General features: G+C 42.2%; 1 protein-coding gene across 1 annotated transcript in view; it reads left to right on the plus strand.

The window, feature by feature from the left end:
• Window positions 1–333: 333 nt before the first annotated feature.
• The window catches only part of abca4a (ATP-binding cassette, sub-family A (ABC1), member 4a), a gene marked incomplete at its 5' end in the record, with an annotated part of 31195 nt that continues 12031 nt past the window's right edge, over window positions 334–19497 (plus strand). Inside the window, 22 exons of the mRNA XM_083995250.1 lie at window positions 334–399; window positions 1026–1119; window positions 1229–1370; window positions 1619–1758; window positions 3473–3600; window positions 3841–4038; window positions 6390–6479; window positions 7403–7637; window positions 8334–8473; window positions 10817–10933; window positions 11576–11773; window positions 14541–14746; window positions 15369–15545; window positions 15718–15940; window positions 16660–16881; window positions 17454–17658; window positions 17747–17824; window positions 17914–18114; window positions 18554–18731; window positions 18824–18955; window positions 19067–19206; window positions 19332–19469. Coding sequence (XP_083851376.1) covers window positions 334–399; window positions 1026–1119; window positions 1229–1370; window positions 1619–1758; window positions 3473–3600; window positions 3841–4038; window positions 6390–6479; window positions 7403–7637; window positions 8334–8473; window positions 10817–10933; window positions 11576–11773; window positions 14541–14746; window positions 15369–15545; window positions 15718–15940; window positions 16660–16881; window positions 17454–17658; window positions 17747–17824; window positions 17914–18114; window positions 18554–18731; window positions 18824–18955; window positions 19067–19206; window positions 19332–19469 — 3448 coding nt within the window. The remainder of the gene's footprint in view (window positions 400–1025; window positions 1120–1228; window positions 1371–1618; window positions 1759–3472; window positions 3601–3840; window positions 4039–6389; window positions 6480–7402; window positions 7638–8333; window positions 8474–10816; window positions 10934–11575; window positions 11774–14540; window positions 14747–15368; window positions 15546–15717; window positions 15941–16659; window positions 16882–17453; window positions 17659–17746; window positions 17825–17913; window positions 18115–18553; window positions 18732–18823; window positions 18956–19066; window positions 19207–19331; window positions 19470–19497) is intronic.

Genomic DNA, 19497 nt, shown 5'->3' on the forward strand with positions numbered 1-19497 from the left:
TACCTAGATTAAAGCTAAATAATGCACCGGTAATGTGCTTTGTTCATTGCTGTGTGGTAGTTGCATCGACCATTATAGCAACAGAGCCTGTTTATAGACTGTGAGAAGGTCTGCATGATGACCATGCCAAGTCTAGGCTTCATGAACCTCATTGCAGAGCTATTGCAAGCTTCCACATGGACCTCTCGGTGCATGGACGGATGGACAGCCTTTTTGATGTAGTGTACATGCAAATGCAAATTATATTCATTTGGATCATAGCAGCACTGTTGGGTGGTTGAATGCAGGTTTGTAGGCTGGTGCCAGCCCCTGCGGGGGTGAAAAGGAGGAGCCATGGGGGCAGGAAGACAGGTCAGACTCCTGCTGTGGAAGAACTGGACCGTCCGCAGGAGGCAGAGGGTAAAATCCTCTCAGTCATTAAGTGCACACTACATTTATGAAGCTAAAATGCCCTCAGGTCACTCTTTGATGATGAGAACAACTGATTATACTCTATCCCACTATATGTCTGTCTGCGTCTGGTTTATTGCCCTGACAAAAGTATTTTTGCAGAATTAGGCTAGATGACATTAGTCAGATTTGATGAAAATATCTGGAAAATATCTGGTAAAGCTGATCAAGAGTCTTGCTGATAATGTTTTTATAGTATATCTTTTTTTTTCTCTAATAATGATGTCCATATATCCATTAATTTATCTGACATCGTTATATTCATCATATTAAATAGTATACTTTACATTGAAGCAAGTCTACCACATATTGTCTGTTTAATATGCGACAGACTGTGATTTGTGTATGTTGTAGCATCCTACTGATTCATCACAGCTTGCTAGGACTGTCACACCTGTGTGAGACTTAAAGGCTTGAGTGAGAATATTATCATGCTTAAGTATAACATGGTCCATTGTGGCAGGTTTCTATATGTATATTTGCATTTCGGTTCATACATTAAATGAATGAGCCACCCACTGTAACTAAAGGTAATGTTAATTTTTAGAAAGTTAATGCTGTGTTTCCCCCACCAGGTGCGTTTTTTCATGGAGATCATGTGGCCTGTTATACTGTTCATGGGACTAGTGTGGCTAAGAAGGGTGAATCCACTCTACCGTCAACATGAATGTAAGCAACGTCTCTCTCTGTCCTCTATGGTCCATGGCATCCTATTCATAAATGATGATAAATGACTTGTGCAGAGCCATGAAAGCCAATCCTGTCTCCTCTCCCTCAGGCCACTTCCCCAACAAGGCCATGCCCTCCACGGGGGTCCTACCATGGATCCAGGGAATCTTCTGTAATGCCAACAACCCTTGTTTCCAGTACCCCACCCGTGGAGAATCTCCTGGCCTTGTTTCCAACTACAACAACTCCATGTGAGCATCACGCTGGGCTGGTAGAGGGAGGTGGATTTGAGCCAGAGATGTTGAATTCCTATGAAACATTTGATCTGAGATGAAACGACAGACTTATGTAATGGAGTGTTTTAAAAAAAACTCTCTGGATTATATTTAACTTATTTCGAAACCTCAGTGCGTAGTTGCAGCCGTATGTGAATGTATATATGCTGTCAGTGTCAAGACTTAATGTGTGTGTGATCTGCCGTTGACCCCTCTCTTCTCAGATTAGCCCGGTTCTACTCAGATGCCCAGGAGCTTCTTTTAAGCGATCCAGAGTTTCTGCAGCTCAGTCGCCTCTGGAAGCAACTGAATTCCATGAGTAACTTCATGAATACTCTGCGCACCCATCCTGAACGGGTCTCAGGTCAGTGCTCCAGGCTTTTATCTGCATACTGCAAAAACACCGATGTCTATAGAGTAGAAGCAAACCCAAGGTCAGCGAGGTCAGTCCGGGTGGTTGTTTTGGTGCAGAAGGTGTGAAAGGATGAACTGTGATTTTACAAAATGTGCTTTTGAGGGTTTTCAAATGAGAAGACACATGTGCAGATTTAATACAATATGGAAACAAAACCATAATACATACTGATTCATAAAAGCCGGGAAGTATCGCTCGATTAAAAACCACATGCACAGTCTAAACATCATATCTCACACCTCTATTTCTCATCAGTTGGTGTGTATTTGTACAGTGTAACAGGATTACATCACATGGCTTTAAGAAAGGGCCCGTAGTGTAAGCTGCTTACTTTCACCGCCAGCGCGTTGTTTATTTGGTGGGAGCGCTGTTCACATGGCTCCCCCCATCCACGTTTCTCCGCTCTCCCCCATGACATAATATAGAAACACTGATCCTATATCAAGGGACACCATGCTAACAAACCACTGTCAACATATGAAGAACTATACTGTATATATACAGAGTGATTCTCTGCTGGTAAAATAAATCTTTATGATGGGAGTTCAGTTCAGTGAGGCTGAGTGCATTCCAGCCTGAGAATGATTACGTCTGGTTGCTCTCAATGCTGCCACTCTCATGGAGAAATATGCAGATGGACTAACAAAGATAGGGATCCACATTCCGCACAAGTTCCCATGAAAGAAAAAGAAAAATGAATCATGTCGAGAACCACGTTATGTAACTGTGTTCATCGGTTAGATTTAAAGGCTGTGGATTATGAACAACACGCGCAGCTTTGGCGTACGTGCCCCCATGGTAATGTGGCCTCTGCTGTGACCCTGCTGAGGGTTGTGTTGCCTTCATGAACAGTACGCACCGGATATCTTTACTTCCACATGTTACGGCTGGACGCCTAACTTGCTGTTTTCCAGCAACAGAAACACTGACTGAGGTGATGAGTTGTGTGTTTTGACAGTTGTGTGTTGCTTTTGCCCAGATGTGTATGTGTAATATCCCCGAGGACTTTTGTGTCAGCAGTCAGAGCCTCACAGACTTTCAGGCAGCGTGACGTGAGTGAGTAACCTCGCCACAGAAACAAGTGGTTACATTCAGCGGAGATGACAACTTTTTTTTTTTTTCTCACCTTTTGACACAGTGGAACTTTTTTAAGTTTTCTGTGAAGATGGGATACCACTTATCTGTTGCTGCTGCTGTTAACAAATATACCTACAAGCCTAATAATGCATCACATTTCACCGTCTTGGCTAGAAACACACAGTTTAAGACTTGAAACCTTTTTATAATCCATGCCCTTTTAACATTTTTTTCTCCTCGGCTGCTAAAGTCAACATCACCAGTTTCTATTCCCTTTCTTGATTTCATGTTCTGTACCCTTCACCTTCCAAAGTAAACGTTGCTCATGCACAGACAGGCCGCGGGAAACAATGACACAATACAGAGGTGGAGTGTCGTTATCCCATGCTCTTCTCCGGGTTAATCCTGCAGATGTGTCACAACTTGTCAGAACTATGTGGCGGTATTCAGTATTAAGTATCGAGATCAAAAGGAGTTTCATTGGATATGTGTTGGTGTTAGCCGTTAAATCCAGCGGGACATGAATGTACAATAAAAACAGAAGTAATAAATCACCTTTTCATGCACTTGTGTCTTTTGTGTTTAGGCCGAGGAGTTAAAGTGGAGATGATCCTGAAGGACGATGAAACTCTGACATCATACCTGCTCAGAGACGTTCCCTTGTCAGAGTATGTGGTGAATCACCTAGTCAATGCTCAAATCAGGCCTGAACAGGTACGAGTACTCATGCATAAACACACACCTTTGTGTTGGATGAGATGTATTGTGGCCCTGAAACACATGTAAAGACACAAATGTGCTGCAAATTCACAAAAACATCTTCATCAGTTCTGCAACACATGCTCATAAACACACAAAATCTCACAATGGAAATGTTTCCAGATGTGAGAGAATCAAATATAACACTTAAAACAAAACTTTAATCCTATCTCCTGTCCCTTGTTCTGTTTCCAGTTCGCCTTTGGGGTCCCAGACTTGCATTTAAAAGATATTGCCTGCAACCACGACATGCTGGAGCGATTCCTTATTTTCTCCAGCCGTCGCGGACTCTACGCCGTTCGCAGTGCCATGTGCAAGCTGACCCAACAACGGCTGCAGATCATCGAGGACAAATTCTACGCCAACGTCGACTTCTTCAAAGTCTTCCGGCTGGTGAGCGCTTGTTTTATCCATCGATATAGTACGTATATAGAGGGCTCGTTAAGACATTAGTTTTCTGTCCAATCAATATCTGTCCACAGCTCTGCCTCTACATTTACATACTGCTCATGAGCCAAGAGTCTTTAAAGCTGACAGAATAAAGCCTATAGCTTATGCATCATTTGCCTTGACAGAGTTGTCCAGCCACTTCATGAATAGGAGAGAGGCCTTGTGTAGGGCTGCAACTGATTGAATGGGTCCAGTTTGGGATGTTGCCATGTTTATTTACTTGTTTGCAGAGATCTTAAAAGGGGTGAGTCAGGTCAGATAAGACCAAGCCAACATGAGAGTATAGGCTGGCATAAGGCAGCGTAGGATTTGGCAGGATATTTTCAGAGTAGTTATCCAGCAGTGTCATTTAAGTGTTAATTTTGTCCACGGCGTGCGGTTAATGAATGCATTAATCTTGTTGGCACATCAACCTAACCAAAACCCTTATTTAGTTAATTAAAAATGGCTCGTCAATATTAGAAGACATGTGAACAGCTGTGTTTATTATACGACTACTACTTTTAAAATATTACTATATATTTTTCAATGGTAATGCAAGAATCTTACTTTACCTCTGGTTGCACTTTATGTCTGACTTCACATCAGGAGTTTGTCCTCAGGTCACATCTGGATCAAAACAGAGCTGACACAGGCCTATTGTCTGGTATACAGCAGGTTTACAGGCAGGCGACACAATGGATAAACAGCTGTTGGTGTTTTTTTTTTTTTTAAGAGCTATGACTCACAGGGTGGGACAAGTGTTTCTTGTGGAAACGCTAGTTGCCTTTGTGCTCAAAGAAAATTAAAGTAAACCACTTAGAAACGATTCAACAACAACACCATTCTCTACTCACGTCTCTATTGTGAGAAAGCTAAATGTGTATATTACGGATAAACATGAAAGGAGGTTGTATTTATTTATATCTTTTCATAAAAGGTGGATATAAATATGGAATTGTCACCCAGTGTTGTGGAAGGACGGTGTGTTATAAAGGCAACCACGGTCTGTCACTGCAAATAAGAAAAAAACAGTAATCCATATGCAGAAATCATGGCTGAAACAACATGTTTTAATCTGGTTTCTTACATGCAAGACAAACTTTAAAGCCAGTTAAGTGCAAATGTAACAAAGGAACACCTTTGAGGAAACTCATTTTTGCACCAGTGACTAAATTAAGATTGTTCTACAACTCTTTCCAACATGTTTCTTCAACTAAGAGGGAGTGTGAACTTGTGAAACAGCCACGAGCATTAGCGGAGCAGACAGACTTGGCCTCTTTCTGTAATTAGCTTAGTGCAGAGACATTCCTGTCTTTAGTAATCGCAGGGCACCGAGAGTAAACATGGGACGCACCGAGACAGGCGGCAACAATGGCCGCCCTCTGGCTCGTCTTCATCCAGGCACAATCATGTGCGACTGTGCCAAGTGTATTCAGGTGTCTGTGTGTTTGTGTGTGTATGTGTGTGTGTCGTAGCAGGAAAATGCTTAAACTTTAGTCTCCCTCTCACTCATTTACACACACACACACACACACACATGCTGAGATAGGAAGAAATGTCAGAGAGGAAGGATGTCTCCTCTGGCAGGTCTGTGTCTTGGCCTCGTGCTGCTTCCTGAACCTTTAGCCTATTGTTTTGTGAGCTGGCCAGAAGATCTCTGGGCAAAACCAGCAGATCAAGAGAAAGCAGTGCTCAGCAGATATGAGGGAAACTTACAGCACCTCAGATTTGTCTCTTTGGGCCATTAATACATGTTCATCATGTCACTGCACCTTTTACTTCTATTTTAAAAGAATGTTTTCATTCATAAAACTGTTTGTATGAGAGAGTTTTGACATTGATCTTAAAATAATGACAATGGAGTTGTTAATACTGCAGGTGGCAGGTGGGAATGAGCCAGAGATCAGTTTCAGATGCTCTACAGCACAAATAGATGCTGCTTCATAAGAGTTAATTTGATTTTAAGTAAGATTTCCATATATATTAGTTTCAAAGCCTCAGTGCACAAAGAAACGCACACAGTCTGTATTCAGAAACGACAACAAAGCAGTCACCACTCTCAGCCATGGCCCAAGTCTTGCAGGGTGCAGAGTGTTAACTTGAGATTTATTATATTTTTATTCAGTCAGATGAGGAAAAGTATAAAATGTGAGACTTTTGATGATGTAATGTGATATTGTTGTGTGTATTATTATCATATATGGGCTGTGTTCAACTCAATCATTGTTGTTCCATGAAAACAGAGTGAGTGACACCAGAGAGGAAAAACATCAATAAATACATAAAAATAATGTATTTGTGTTTCTCTGCAGCTTCCTCGGGTTCTGGACAACCACTCCGAAGGCATTGAAATTAACTTCTGGGTCCGGGTCGTCTCTGCCGCCTCTGACAAACTGCGAGAGGTAAGAGCTCAGGTCCACGCAGTCCCATTCAAGAGTTCACCGCCCGCTATTTTTAGCCGTCAGGAAACAGTTGCTTCCTCTCGCCTGAGTTTTTACGCAAACACAGACAGTGGGGGGGCATCATTTAGTGCGTATGAGGAAGGCTAAATGCAGAACAGGCCCATTTAGCCTCAAAAACAGATACATCATCAGTACGGGACCATCGCAATGGAAACAACACTGAGGCAGCGGAACAGGTGAAGCCTCCAGACATTAAAGTTATCGAGAAAAGAGAAAAGAAACATCAGTGGTGATTGAATGATCTGTTTATGTGTCTATGTGCCCTTCTCTCTGTGTGGCCATTAGTCTGTTTGGATTACCTACAACAGAGTATTTTCCCTTCTGTGAAGTGTTTCGTAGTTGTGTTAGTGTAATTGTATCAGTGGAAATTTTTTGTTGTACCTGTATTTAGCAAACAAAGATGAGTGGAAATATTGTTTTGTTTGTTGTGGAGGTTTCCATGGGATATTTAATGTAGCTGACATCCTGTGGGCGAGACGCTCGTCTCTTGTCGCGACGATAGCTGACGCGGAACCAGTCAGTCGTTCCCCTTCATGATACACAGAAAAATCAGATGTGTATTTTAGTTTATTTTAGTGTGTTTGAGTTTCATTGATGTAAATAAGTCACTGCCTGGACAGTTTAATACAGAAATCAACTTATAATAATATCAATTTAGCCACGAGGAGTTAAAGGTCTGATCGATAGCTGTTGATTACTGAATCTATCTTCTTCAAAACCCAACGTTCAGCTGCCAGAAGACAAACAATATAATATTTGTAGTTTAGCGAAAGGCTGCTTTGGTGTCTTATTTGGTGACCTTGAACGTTACATCTAAAAGTTTCCATCTAAAGTCCTGTTTTGCTTGTGTCGTCTCTCCACAGCTGTTCCAGAGGAATAGCTCCGTGGAGCTTCTCCAGGTGGTGACTCCTCTCTTCCAGAACAGTCTGTCCTTCAGGCAGGTGACGGCCGCTGCCTCTCGCCTCGTATGCGGCTACACCGAGGGGGCTTTCTCCCGAGTCACTTCCTTTAACTGGTACGAGGACAATAACTACAAAGCCTTCCTGGGAATCAGCAGCAGCAGGGCACAGGGCCACTACACCTATGACAACAGCACCAGTGAGTGGATCACGTATGAGTGTGTTGGCATCGTTTGAACCCGGGGGGAACCACAAAATGTGTTGTTAAGTGCTTAGAATGACAAAGGCATTTCAGTCCTGACACTTTTTTTACAAATCCCTTTTTCTCCTACATTTTTCATCCAGTCATCCTAGATTTATTTCTTTAAATTGAATTATTTTAATATATTAAATGCCTCTGATTTTACTTTAATTTGTTGCCAGCTACTTGGAACCAGAAAACGTGTTTGTTAAGTGCTTAGAATGACAAGAAGAGAAGAAGAGGAAGAAGAACTTTATTTGTCCCCATAGGGAAATTGGTTTTCGGCATTAACCGTGGACATTTCATGGACACTGAATTGCACACAAAAATTAAACACAACATAGTGAGAACACACAGACTCAGGCACAGATACACGACTTGAATTAGGTGCAAAAAAAAAAAAAAAAAATACATCAGCTGTTCAGTATTTTGATGGCTTGTGGGACATATGAATATTTAGATCTCAAAGGCATTTCAGTCCTGACACTTCTTTACAAATCTCTTTTTCTCCTACACTTTTCATCCAGTCATCCTAGTTTTGTTTCTTTACATTGAAATGTCACTGATTTTACTTTAATTTGTTGCCAGCTACTTGTCAACATGGTTGCCCTGACAGTGGTATCACCAGTGTCTGTGTATAATCTTTCCCTCCAGCTCCTTTTTGCAACGATATGATGAAAGACTTGGAGTCCAACCCCGCCACCAGGATTGTGTGGAACTCCGTCAAGCCCATGTTGATGGGACAGATCCTCTACGCCCCCGACTCACCCGGCGTCAGACAGATCATACGAAACGTAAGCGCAGCGTCATGTTATAAATACATTTTACCCTGGGCCATGTTCCATTGTTGCATTAGACAAGATATGGTACACTTAACTTTTAGGAATTTCTAACTTTATAATGATAATGGAGGGTTTAGAGAAATAAACAAAGAGGATATCTCAGATTAGCACCTCTAGATTTTTTCCATTAGTCCATGACATCCATATCTCTGGTTTCGCTTGGAGCTGGCAACCCTATACTGCAGTGAACAATGTGTTTTCCTTCAAAAGAGGATCAGCTTTCCTCATGTCATGTCCAGCCTTTTGTATCTAGATGTAGATATGTGTTGGTCAAAGCCTCTCAGGGGGGCTGCCAGTCATGGATGGCTTGGTCGCAATGGACGAACACAAGCCGGTCGGCTGTGGTGACTACCGGGCAGTCGAGTGGCGCCACGGCTTCTTCTCTGTTATGTAAGCAGCAAAGAGTCTGTCCTTGAAGATGTGTGATCACACACACAAAGAGACGCACGCACACTCGCGTTTCCTCTTCCCCGACCTTTAGTGGCCTCTTTGTTTTCCGCTTCCCCCAGACTGGAATCTTAATTGCACTAAGAAACTAATGAGCAAGAGGTTAATCCATCACTTTACTCTAAGACTAAGAATACGGCCTCCACAGGCTCTTTGTCTTCACCTTAACTCTGTCACGCATCAGTATATTTCACAGGAAACTCCACATTAAGCCTCATACCTTTAAACATACTTTGTTACACACTTGTATCTGTCATCTGTAGCATTTCTTAAACTGAAACTACAGTAAAATCTGTGGTAATTTCACTTTTTAAAAATTCATGGGAACTAATTTCTTTCCCGTATTGGGCTCGAAGTGGTACATTATAATAATAAATAAATAAATAAATCCAAAAATTATCCAAATATGGCCTTATGATAGTCCATAAATAACTGAAGAATTACCCAGGAAGTTTGACCCAATAATCACTAGCAGGCTGAATCAGATATATTTATTTGGACTTCACTGTTGTGATGAATACAACAGTTCTCACTGACTATAAAGCATATTATGGTACATACATGCATAATGAATGTATTTTTATTTTCGAACATGTATATATATATATATATATAAAAAAGTAACTATTTGTACATACAAAAGAAAGAAAAAAATAAAATAAAAGACAACAAAATACAGCACATGGTTCGAAAAAGGAGTAGGAAGAAGTAAAAAAAAAAAAAAAAGTTTTAATTTCCCACCCCTTTTTAACTATTCTTCAGTTTGTAACTACTACATAATACATAATACCTATATAAATATATACCAACCATATATATACACACATAATAATTATCTCAATCATAAATAATATAATACACCTATAATAACACATGCATTTACTCAGTCAGCAGTGGAGTAGATTATGCTGAGTGCTCACTATTTTGTTGCAATGTCATATTTCCTATTGTGTACGTATGCATATGCAAAGAACTCCCCATACATCTTGGCTGCATGGCTACAAGCTCCTTTGACTGGCTGCCCCCTTGAAGAAACCACCACAAGGAGCCCCCACCACCCTCACCCACCCACTGACCCCCCTCCTCCTTCTTCTCCCTGCTATTTTAAACTGCCCTGGGGAGTGAGGAAGTGCTCACTTGTGGGAACCTGACTGAGATTCACTGGGCAGGCTGAATACATTCGGCCAGTTGTCACCAACGGCCTCCATTGTCACCCCGGCTCCATTGTCCCCATTGTCACCCAAAATCAGACACACACAAGAGGCGTTTAATTGGGTGTACTCTTGAGCTCTTTCATCCCCCACTGCACATGACTGAATACTGAAACAGGCCAGTGTTTGGTATTTGCCACACAGAACACACACTGTACCAACACACATCCAGGGTTTTAACGATAAGCGTGCAGTAAATATTTGACGATTTGGCACAGGGGCGCATTTGTTGCACTGTTGCTGGTTATCTGAACGGGCCCGCGGGAATTCTTTGTGTGAGAATGTGTGTGTTGTCTTTTCAGAAGCCTGTTTTCACAAAGAGTTTAATGTGGGAATGGTATGTAGCAGGAGATTAGGAGAACTGTGACAGTGTGTGCATTCAGGGTTTGTGAGTGCTGTGTACACATGTGCACGCGTACACATCTGTGGATCTGACATTCGCTCCCAACATGTCAATAATTCTCCATGTGAGCAACTTTGCATGTATTTGCACCTTTCCCTGAATTTCTTACGACCTAGATTTTGGGAGAATACATGTGTGTGGTGTGCGTGTTTGTTTTTGATAATAGTTTCCTGTCCTTTCATTCCTGGCACACACACACAAACACACATGCACGCACACACACATGTCTTGCAGGCTAACACGACATTTGAAGAGCTGGAGAGGCTGAGGACGATGGGGAAGGCCTGGGAGGAAGTGGCTCCTCAGATCTGGGAGTTTTTCCAAAATGGAGTCCAAGTCAAGATGATCCGGGTAGGACAATAATAAAGTGTTACTGAGGGTTTAAATAGAAAACCATAAATAATGAGGAGTATGTTCATCAAATCGTGTCTTCATTGCTTTTAAACCTTGATCTTGAAATGCAGGCTCATGATATTTATACCCCTTCAAACTCACAGTTCAGTTAAAATTACACCTGTGTCCCAGCTGTATTGTGACTAATTCAACTGATATGAGCAGGGTCTCTGTTGTGTGGCTGCTCAGCTGACATTTAATGCTTAACAGCTTTTTTTCAATGAGATGATTAATGATGCTGTTGTTCTTTCATTTTGATCTTTTACCCACTGATAATTTATGCCGAGGCCTCCGGAGTTTCCTGCTCAAATATAGAACCTTATCTTACCAAAATATGCCATCTCTTTCCCTTTTCCATTTATCCCTCTGCAGCAACATCAATCTTTCCTACTGTACCTCTGTATAAACTGTCAGTCTCTTTTACTTTTGGCCTTGTTTGCTTCCCTTTTACCTGATGGAAGAAACAATACATAGGACAAAGAGATGGTGAAAGTAATAAGATGAGGAGAATCTGAACTCTCCTCCATTTCTTTGTTTTGTTCTCAATCTGGGAAAAAACAGGGTAAAGAAAGGGCATTGCCCTACTTCCTTTTGTTTCAGGACACCATCTGTAATCCATCAGTGATGGATTTCATTGACAGGAGCCTGGAGGAGGCGCCGTTCTCCTCCAAACACATCCTCAACTTCCTGTACAACGGCCCGCCAGAGGACCGTCCGGATGACGTGCCTGATTTCGACTGGCGAGACATCTTCAACCTCACTGACCGGGTCATTCGGATGCTCAACCAGTATGGGGATGTGAGTAGGCACTGAAAACAATGAGGGTTTGTTTGCGTACAATAGGATAGATTTATTACCGGCAAAATGTATGGGCTTCTCAAATACCTCTGACAGGACTTGAGGAAATACAGTCATCATGCACTTTATTAGCAACCTGTATATATTCATGCAGTTATACAGTCAAGTTAGCAGTGCAGTACATCAAATCCTGCAGCTCCAGCTCCAGAGCTTTAGCTATGATGTGATAGTTGGTGTCAGATGAGCTGGTTTCATTTTTTCTGAAACTGCTGATCTTGTGGATTTACACACACAACCTAAGTCTCTAGAGTTTTTTTTAATTATTATCATTCAGAAGGAGCGAGAAACAAAAATCACCCAGTGAGCAGCGGCTCTGTGAAGGAAGCACATTGTTAAATTAGAAAGGTCAGAGGAGAATGGGCAGACTGGTGCTGCAGCTGACGGAAAGGCCACAGCAGCTCAGATCAACACTCTTTTACAACTGTGCTGAGCAGAAAAGCTGCAGCATGAACACACAACAACACACCAAAGTTTGATGTGAATAGATCAAAACAGCAGAGGGACCATGTCAGGTTCCTCTGCTGTGGACACAGTCTCACCAGCAGTGGACAGTCAATCCTGCATTTGAATGCCGCAGCCTATAGTATTGTTGCTGACCATCTGCAGCCTTTTTATGGCCACAGTTCACCATCTTCTACTGGATAATGCTCCATGTCACAAACTAGTTTCATGACAGGGAGTACAGTGACCTTAAGTGGCCAGGAGAACACCTTTGAAAGTTTGGCAACCATGAATGTGCAGCCGGCAAATCTGCAGAACTGATGTGATGCGATCACGTCAACGTGGAGAGAGGAGTCTCAAAGGGAAGTTTCCAACATCTCATGGAGTCCAGATGGAGGTTGTTGTGTTGAGACCAAACCCTGGTGTTCCTGATAAAGTGCTCGCTGAGTCTACCTACCAACCAGCGTACAAAATTACATTGACTTGTCAAAGACGGCTCTGAATTTCCAGCTGAAAATAAGGTGTCAAGATCATTTACCAACTGTTTTATCCCCCCTCCCCCTCATTTGGACCCTGATAGTAAGAACTCAAACTGTTTTTCCACATTTCACTTCACCTGGGATGCCAAGTTCAAGGACAGGCCTATTCATGAAATAATCAAATTAGGCACAGGTCTTCTCTCATGCTGATTTCAATGCCCTCGGTTGCCTGACCACAGTGCTGCGCTGAATACCACTCTTGATGTGAAGTGAGAGTTTAGATAAGCTGTCTTTACACTCTGCAATTTGTCTCCCTGTCCAGAGACATGGAAATCTACCCAGGTGGGCGAGAGCCAGAGAAACAAACTAGCTGTCAAGTTGCTTTTGTTTACCACTGATGGAGTGGAGGGTAAAAAAAAAAAGGAAAAAAATGAAAACACATCACATACCTTTCACTGGTGAAGGTCCTCCACATTTAAAGTGGGCCAGTGTGTTTGAAACAAAGTAGAAATCACCCCTTTTCTTGCAGGAGCTAATGTGGATGAGAGGCCTATCGCACTGGGGGGTGACACGGGGGGCACCTGGGGGCATGGCTCGGTGGATGGTTGGTGCTCCGTGTTTTTGTCCAAGTTGAAGCTTACAGCACTTGAGTGTGACAGGGAGAGTGGGAACGATTGAGTCCGATTAGATACAGCTGTCACTCCATCCACCATCCTTTATAAAGCAGCAACAATGACCGTGGGCTTGATGGCTGGTTGGCCGCATGTTGGTGGCATGCATGCGTATCACACCACACCGCACAGTGGGGCTGTTAGTGTTATCCCATGAATGCGTGGGACGTCCTTTGAGATTTGGACCATTTTGTTTTGCAAGTTTACACCACTCTATGTCTATAAAATGCATACAGTACTGTATTTGCATGTATTTTAATGGCATGTCTCTGTTTGCACGGCAAATTGGGCATGTGTGCTTCACTGGTTTTTTGCTGCGTTTTTCCTCATGGATCAAGTTCCTCCCTATTTGCATTAGTCCGTAGTGAATGGCATTAGCAAACCGGCTTTCCAGGGAATAAACAGCCACTGCTCACTGCAAATTTGCATGTAGAGTGTGGATTATAGAGACTTAATACGTTGCACTTCTGGTATTTTTGCCTTTTTAAAAAGATATACTCAGCCAGCTAAATGCCAAGACAGAACGGTTAAAAAAATAAGGGGCTTATATGTACCAAATTTGGATTAATCAACAATCACCTCTGAGCTTCCCTTTCAATTTAAAGGGATAGTTCAACATTTTGGCAAATTGGCCCATAATCCCACGCTATGAGATAATAACAGAACATTATGAGACAGAGTTGTTTTTGAGGTAAATGCAGAGACTGCTTGGTGAAAAACTGAAGGCAACGCGCATCAGCTGTTTTGCATGAATTTACCTCTAAAACGGCTCTGTCTCATAACGTTACATTATTATCTCATAGCGTGGTGAATGTGCAGGTCACAACTTGTCTGCGAGAGCGTTTTGGAGTTGTTGGATTGTGTATTTGATGAGTTTGATGAGGGAAACCAAGAAATCCCATTAGCCTCTGTAGCATAGCCGTTCTAAAAACAGCTTGCACCGACAAATAAAGGTAACAAATTTACTCCTATGACTATTTGGGATTATGGCAATGGGCCAATTTGCCAAAATGTTGAACTATTATCCCTTTAAAGCACTGTGTGTTTAATGCTTCCGGGTCTGAGATCAGTCCATTTATATGTCGACCTCTGTTTCATTCATTCTCTCTCACCCAGTGTGTGGTCCTGGACAAGTTTGTGCCCATGCCAGATGAGGATGCAGTCACCCATCGAGCTTTGAACCTGTTGGAGGACAGCAAGTTCTTGGCGGGCCTTGTCTTTGTGAACATGTTCCCGTGGACCACCAGTGTCCCGCCCCATGTGAAGTTCAAGATACGAATGGATATCGATTCAGTAGAACGCACCAACAAGGTCAAAGACAGGTTAGAATCAAAGTCAAGTGTGAATAGGGTTGCAAAGTGGTGGAAAACTTCCAGAAAATTTCTGGAAAATTTCCAGAAACTTTCCATGGGAAGTTAAGCTGTAGAATTTTGGAAATATTCCAAATTGGAAACTTTCCATGGGAATTATGGAAATGTATGGGGATTATTGGGAATTTATGGGAATTAACTGGAAATTGGGGGTAATGCATTTAAACAAACTGTATCATATCCAAACATAAATGTAAATATTTTGTTTGTCATAAGCAGACATCCATGCAAAATAATATAGTTACAAAACATGACATTTCAACAGATTTATTTCTGAGTAGAACTTTATCAAGTTTTAATTCTTGTATGAACAATCAATTCTTTTACTGAACCACAAAAACATGAATGTTGGGTAAAATATTACTTACCCTCACCAATCAATTTTGTAAATTTCGGATTTATTCCCATTAATTCCCATATATTCCCATTAATTCCCATATATTCCCGTTAATTCCCATGGAAAGTTTCCAACTTTGAAAATTCCCGGAATTTTGCAACCCTAAGTGTGAATATAATATGGTTTAACAGCCAAACAAAGATAATCACAGAGGCTAAATATGTATGTGTTGCTCAGGTACTGGGATCCTGGCCCCAGGGCGGATCCTATGGATGATCTCCGGTACGTGTGGGGCGGCTTTGCGTACCTCCAGGACATTATAGAGCATGGGATCATCAAGACTCACACTGGGAAGGAGTGGCCACTGGGTGTTTACCTTCAGCAGATGCCCTACCCTTGTTATGTGGATGATCTGTGAGTGGAAACCATGATCTCATCGTTAACTTTTACACAAATATCACATCACATCAAACAGCTACAGCAGAATTCATAATAGACTTTAATTCAGCTTGTAACGTACTCATGTTTTCCTATATCACTCACTGTGTGTTTTATTTCCACTGCCCCTCCTCTCCCCCTCATCCAGCTTCATGTTGACTCTGAACCGCTGCTTCCCCATCTTCATGGTGCTGGCATGGATCTACTCCGTGTCCATGATCGTCAAGAGTATTGTTTTAGAGAAGGAGCTCCGCCTGAAGGAGACCCTGAAGGCCATGGGCGTCACCAACGGTGTCATCTGGTCCACGTGGTTTATCGACAGCTTCGTCATGATGGGCACCAGCACCGCTCTCCTCACCGCCATCATCATGGTGAAAACAGTTCAAAAACATTCCTCTCTTTCCCTTATACTTAATCATTATGTTATCTGCATGTAAACCAGCTCTTCATAATGTGTGTAGACTTTCCACACTGATGATCCTGCACATTTCTGATTAACTCAACTTCAGTGTTTCACATTTATAGTATTTAGTTTTCATTTTTACCACTAGATTTCATGCTACAATCTGTATTTCACCAGTGTTGCCCATGACTGTTAATGATTAATACAGTGTATCTGTGAACATGTTAATGAGTCTGGCTGTAAATATCAAGATACCTCTGAGTTGTACTGCAAAGCATTATCACAACTTTTTCCTTGAAATAATTCGTTAGTGATAATGGATCACCGATTGCAGACTTACCCTGTTAATCATTAATGGAAGAAACACCATGACATCATGGGAATTATGTCATTGGCTCTGAGGGAATGATCATTAATAATTAACACCTCTACCTTGTAAAAGTGACAAGTGCTCTCATTATAGTAAAATGGACTGTTCTGACCTCTAGTGGCTAAAATGTGTAAACCTGTGTGTTGAATGTACTCCAATTAAGTGTCACAACTCAATTAATATCTAGATAATCCTATTGAACATTCCTCAGTGGATAGAAACTAGTTAGATGTAAAATTATAATGCAAAGATTATTAAATCTAATATTAAATATGCCACTTTGTCATGTTTCAACTTGTTTTCTCTCTGTCCTGCAGGGAGGAAGAGTCCTTAACTACAGCAATCCCGTCATCCTCTTCCTCTTCCTTCTCACCTTCACCACGGCTACCATCATGCAATGCTTCCTCCTCAGCGTCTTCTTCAACCAGGCCAACCTGGCAGCAGCCTGCTGCGGCATCGTTTACTTCGCCCTTTACCTCCCGCATATCTTCTTCTTCACCTGGCAGGACTACATCACCAAAGACATGAAGATCCTAGTGGTGGGTGTCACATGGTTTCAGAGTCAAATACATAATAGAAACAAGATATTATATATATATATAAATAAGATTTAAGTTAATTATTAAAGTCTACACTGCAAAAACTCAAAATCTTTCCAAGAATATTTCTCTTATTTATTGTCAAAATGTCTCATTTCTAGTCAAAACTAATCTCTTTCCACTTAAAATAAGACTCATCACCTAAAAATGGACTTGTTTTTAGACAGTTTTCACTTGTTTCAAACAAATTTTCAATTGAAATAAGTAGAAAAATCTGCCAGTGAAAGCAAGTTTTTTTGTGCTTGTAATAAGAAAGAAAAACTTGCTCCACTGTCAGATTTTTCTACTTATTTAAAGTGGAAAATGTGCTTGAAAAAAGTAAAAAGTGTCTAAAAACAAGCTACTTTTTAATGTGATGAGTCTTATTTTAAGTATAATTAGATTTATTTTGACGAGAAATTACATTTTGACTAGAAATAAGACAAATATTCTTGGTAAGATTTTGAATTTTTGAAGTGTAGTCCCATCTTCAGTATCAGTATCCTGGAAAGCTCTCGTGCCTCTATCCTCAGAGTCTCCTGTCTCAAGTGGCGTTTGGCTTCGGGACAGAATACCTGTCACGGTACGAAGAGCAGGGTCTGGGTTTGCAGTGGGACAATATCCAGACCAGCCCCCTGGAGGGAGACGAGTTCTCCTTCCTCACCTCCATCTGCATGATGGGCCTGGACACTGTCCTGTATGCTGTGCTGGCCTGGTACCTGGACAATGTCTTCCCCGGTTAGTTCAATAAAGTTAAATATCTATTTATTTACATATTTACAGGTACTCAAGTATGACTTTTTTTCTTTTCTTCTATTGATCACAGGACAGTATGGAATCAGTCGGCCATTTTACTTCCCTCTGCTCCCCTGTTATTGGCTCAACACTGTGACACCAGCTTCATGTAAGCAGCACAGCACTTGATATACAGTGGAGGTAATGTGCTTGTTGTTGCTGTCGTTGTTGTTATACTCTCGTTGTTTTCCTGAAAAGGCAACAACACACTTGAGATGGAGAAAAAAGGTTTTGACAACCTGGCAAACAAGGAGCAAGGAGAGCAGCAGCAGAAGAAAGAGGAGGAAGAAGAAAACCAAGGAGAGGAGAACAACCTGGAGAAGCCCCAGACTCTGGAGGAGAATCCCTCATGTGAACACCAGGACCAGAGGGAGGGGCTGGGGAAGGAGGCTGAAGACGGTATAACAGCTGCATACTGTTTTGTGTTTATTTAGATATTTAAAAAAAACAAAAAACCCAAAACTAACTAGAACTCCCTTTATCAGGACCAGTGCTCTCACTTTCTGTCAGTTTTACTGTGTGGGAACTCGTTGTCCTTGAGTGTATTTGCACTTTCTGTCATTTGTGAACACACGTCTCAGTTCCTTCACAGTTTGTTAGTTAATAAGTGATAGAAACTGTTTTTCTTTGCATTCCAACACCCTGACATCATGTGTGTGTGTGTGTGTCCTGCTTCTTTCATATACACTCAGCAAATAAAATGCGGCCTTTGTTTCTTTCTGAAAAAAAAAAAACGATATGATGAGGTGTGGATATGACTGTCACCTTATGTAATTCATTATTAAACGTACTGGGTGTATTGTAAACGCAAGGCTGTGGTTGTGTTTGCTCTGTGCAGGTCAGTCTTTCTTCGAGGCAGAGCCAGCTGGCCTGGTGGAGGGGGTCTGCATCCAGAACCTGGTCAAGGTCTTCGGCAGCAGCCTCAGACCGGCGGTGGACGGCCTCAGCATCAGTTTTTACGAGAGCCAGATCACTGCCTTTCTGGGCCACAACGGGGCCGGGAAAACCACCACCATGCACGTGACACACAACGATAATCTGAATGCTGAACATGTAGGAAAGTGTCTGTTGCTCATCTCTCTTTTTTTCCTCTCACTCTGTCTCCCAGGTCTATTTTGACTGGTATGTTCCCTCCCACCTCGGGAACAGCGGCCATTTATGGCAAAGACATCTGCACAGACATGGATACCATCCGCCAGTCTCTGGGAATGTGCCCACAACACAACATCCTTTTCCAGCAGTATGTAACCGTCCTCACGTTTAGTCAAAACATGTATGAAAGAGACTCCAAAATGACACGAATGAGTAGTTTTGAAGCCCTTGTTCTCTTGTTACCCCCTCCCTCCTCCAGCATGACTGTGGCCGAGCAGATCCTCTTCTACTCACAGATGAAAGGCCGTCCAATAGCTGAGGCCGAGGAGGAGGTGGAGAACATGCTGCAGGATCTGGGTTTACCACACAAGAGGGATGAACTGACCCAGAACCTCTCAGGTCTGTGTGGGTGCAGGTGTTTGCACAGATGTTTTATCGCTCAGTGTCATGTATGCTGCACACACACACATGCACACACATGCACACACGCTTCAATACGTGCAACATGTGGTTTTCCAATTCAGGTGGCATGCAGAGGAAGCTGTCGGTCGCCTTGGCGTTTGTCGGCGGGGCCAAGGTGGTGATCCTGGACGAGCCCACCTCTGGGGTCGACCCGTACTCCAGACGCTCCATTTGGGACCTGCTGCTGAAATACCGTGCAGGTAACACTGACACCTGCTGGAAAGAGCA

Source organism: Trachurus trachurus (genome assembly GCF_905171665.1).
Source record: "Trachurus trachurus genome assembly, chromosome: 20".
NCBI classification, from domain to species: Eukaryota; Metazoa; Chordata; class Actinopteri; order Carangiformes; family Carangidae; genus Trachurus; species Trachurus trachurus.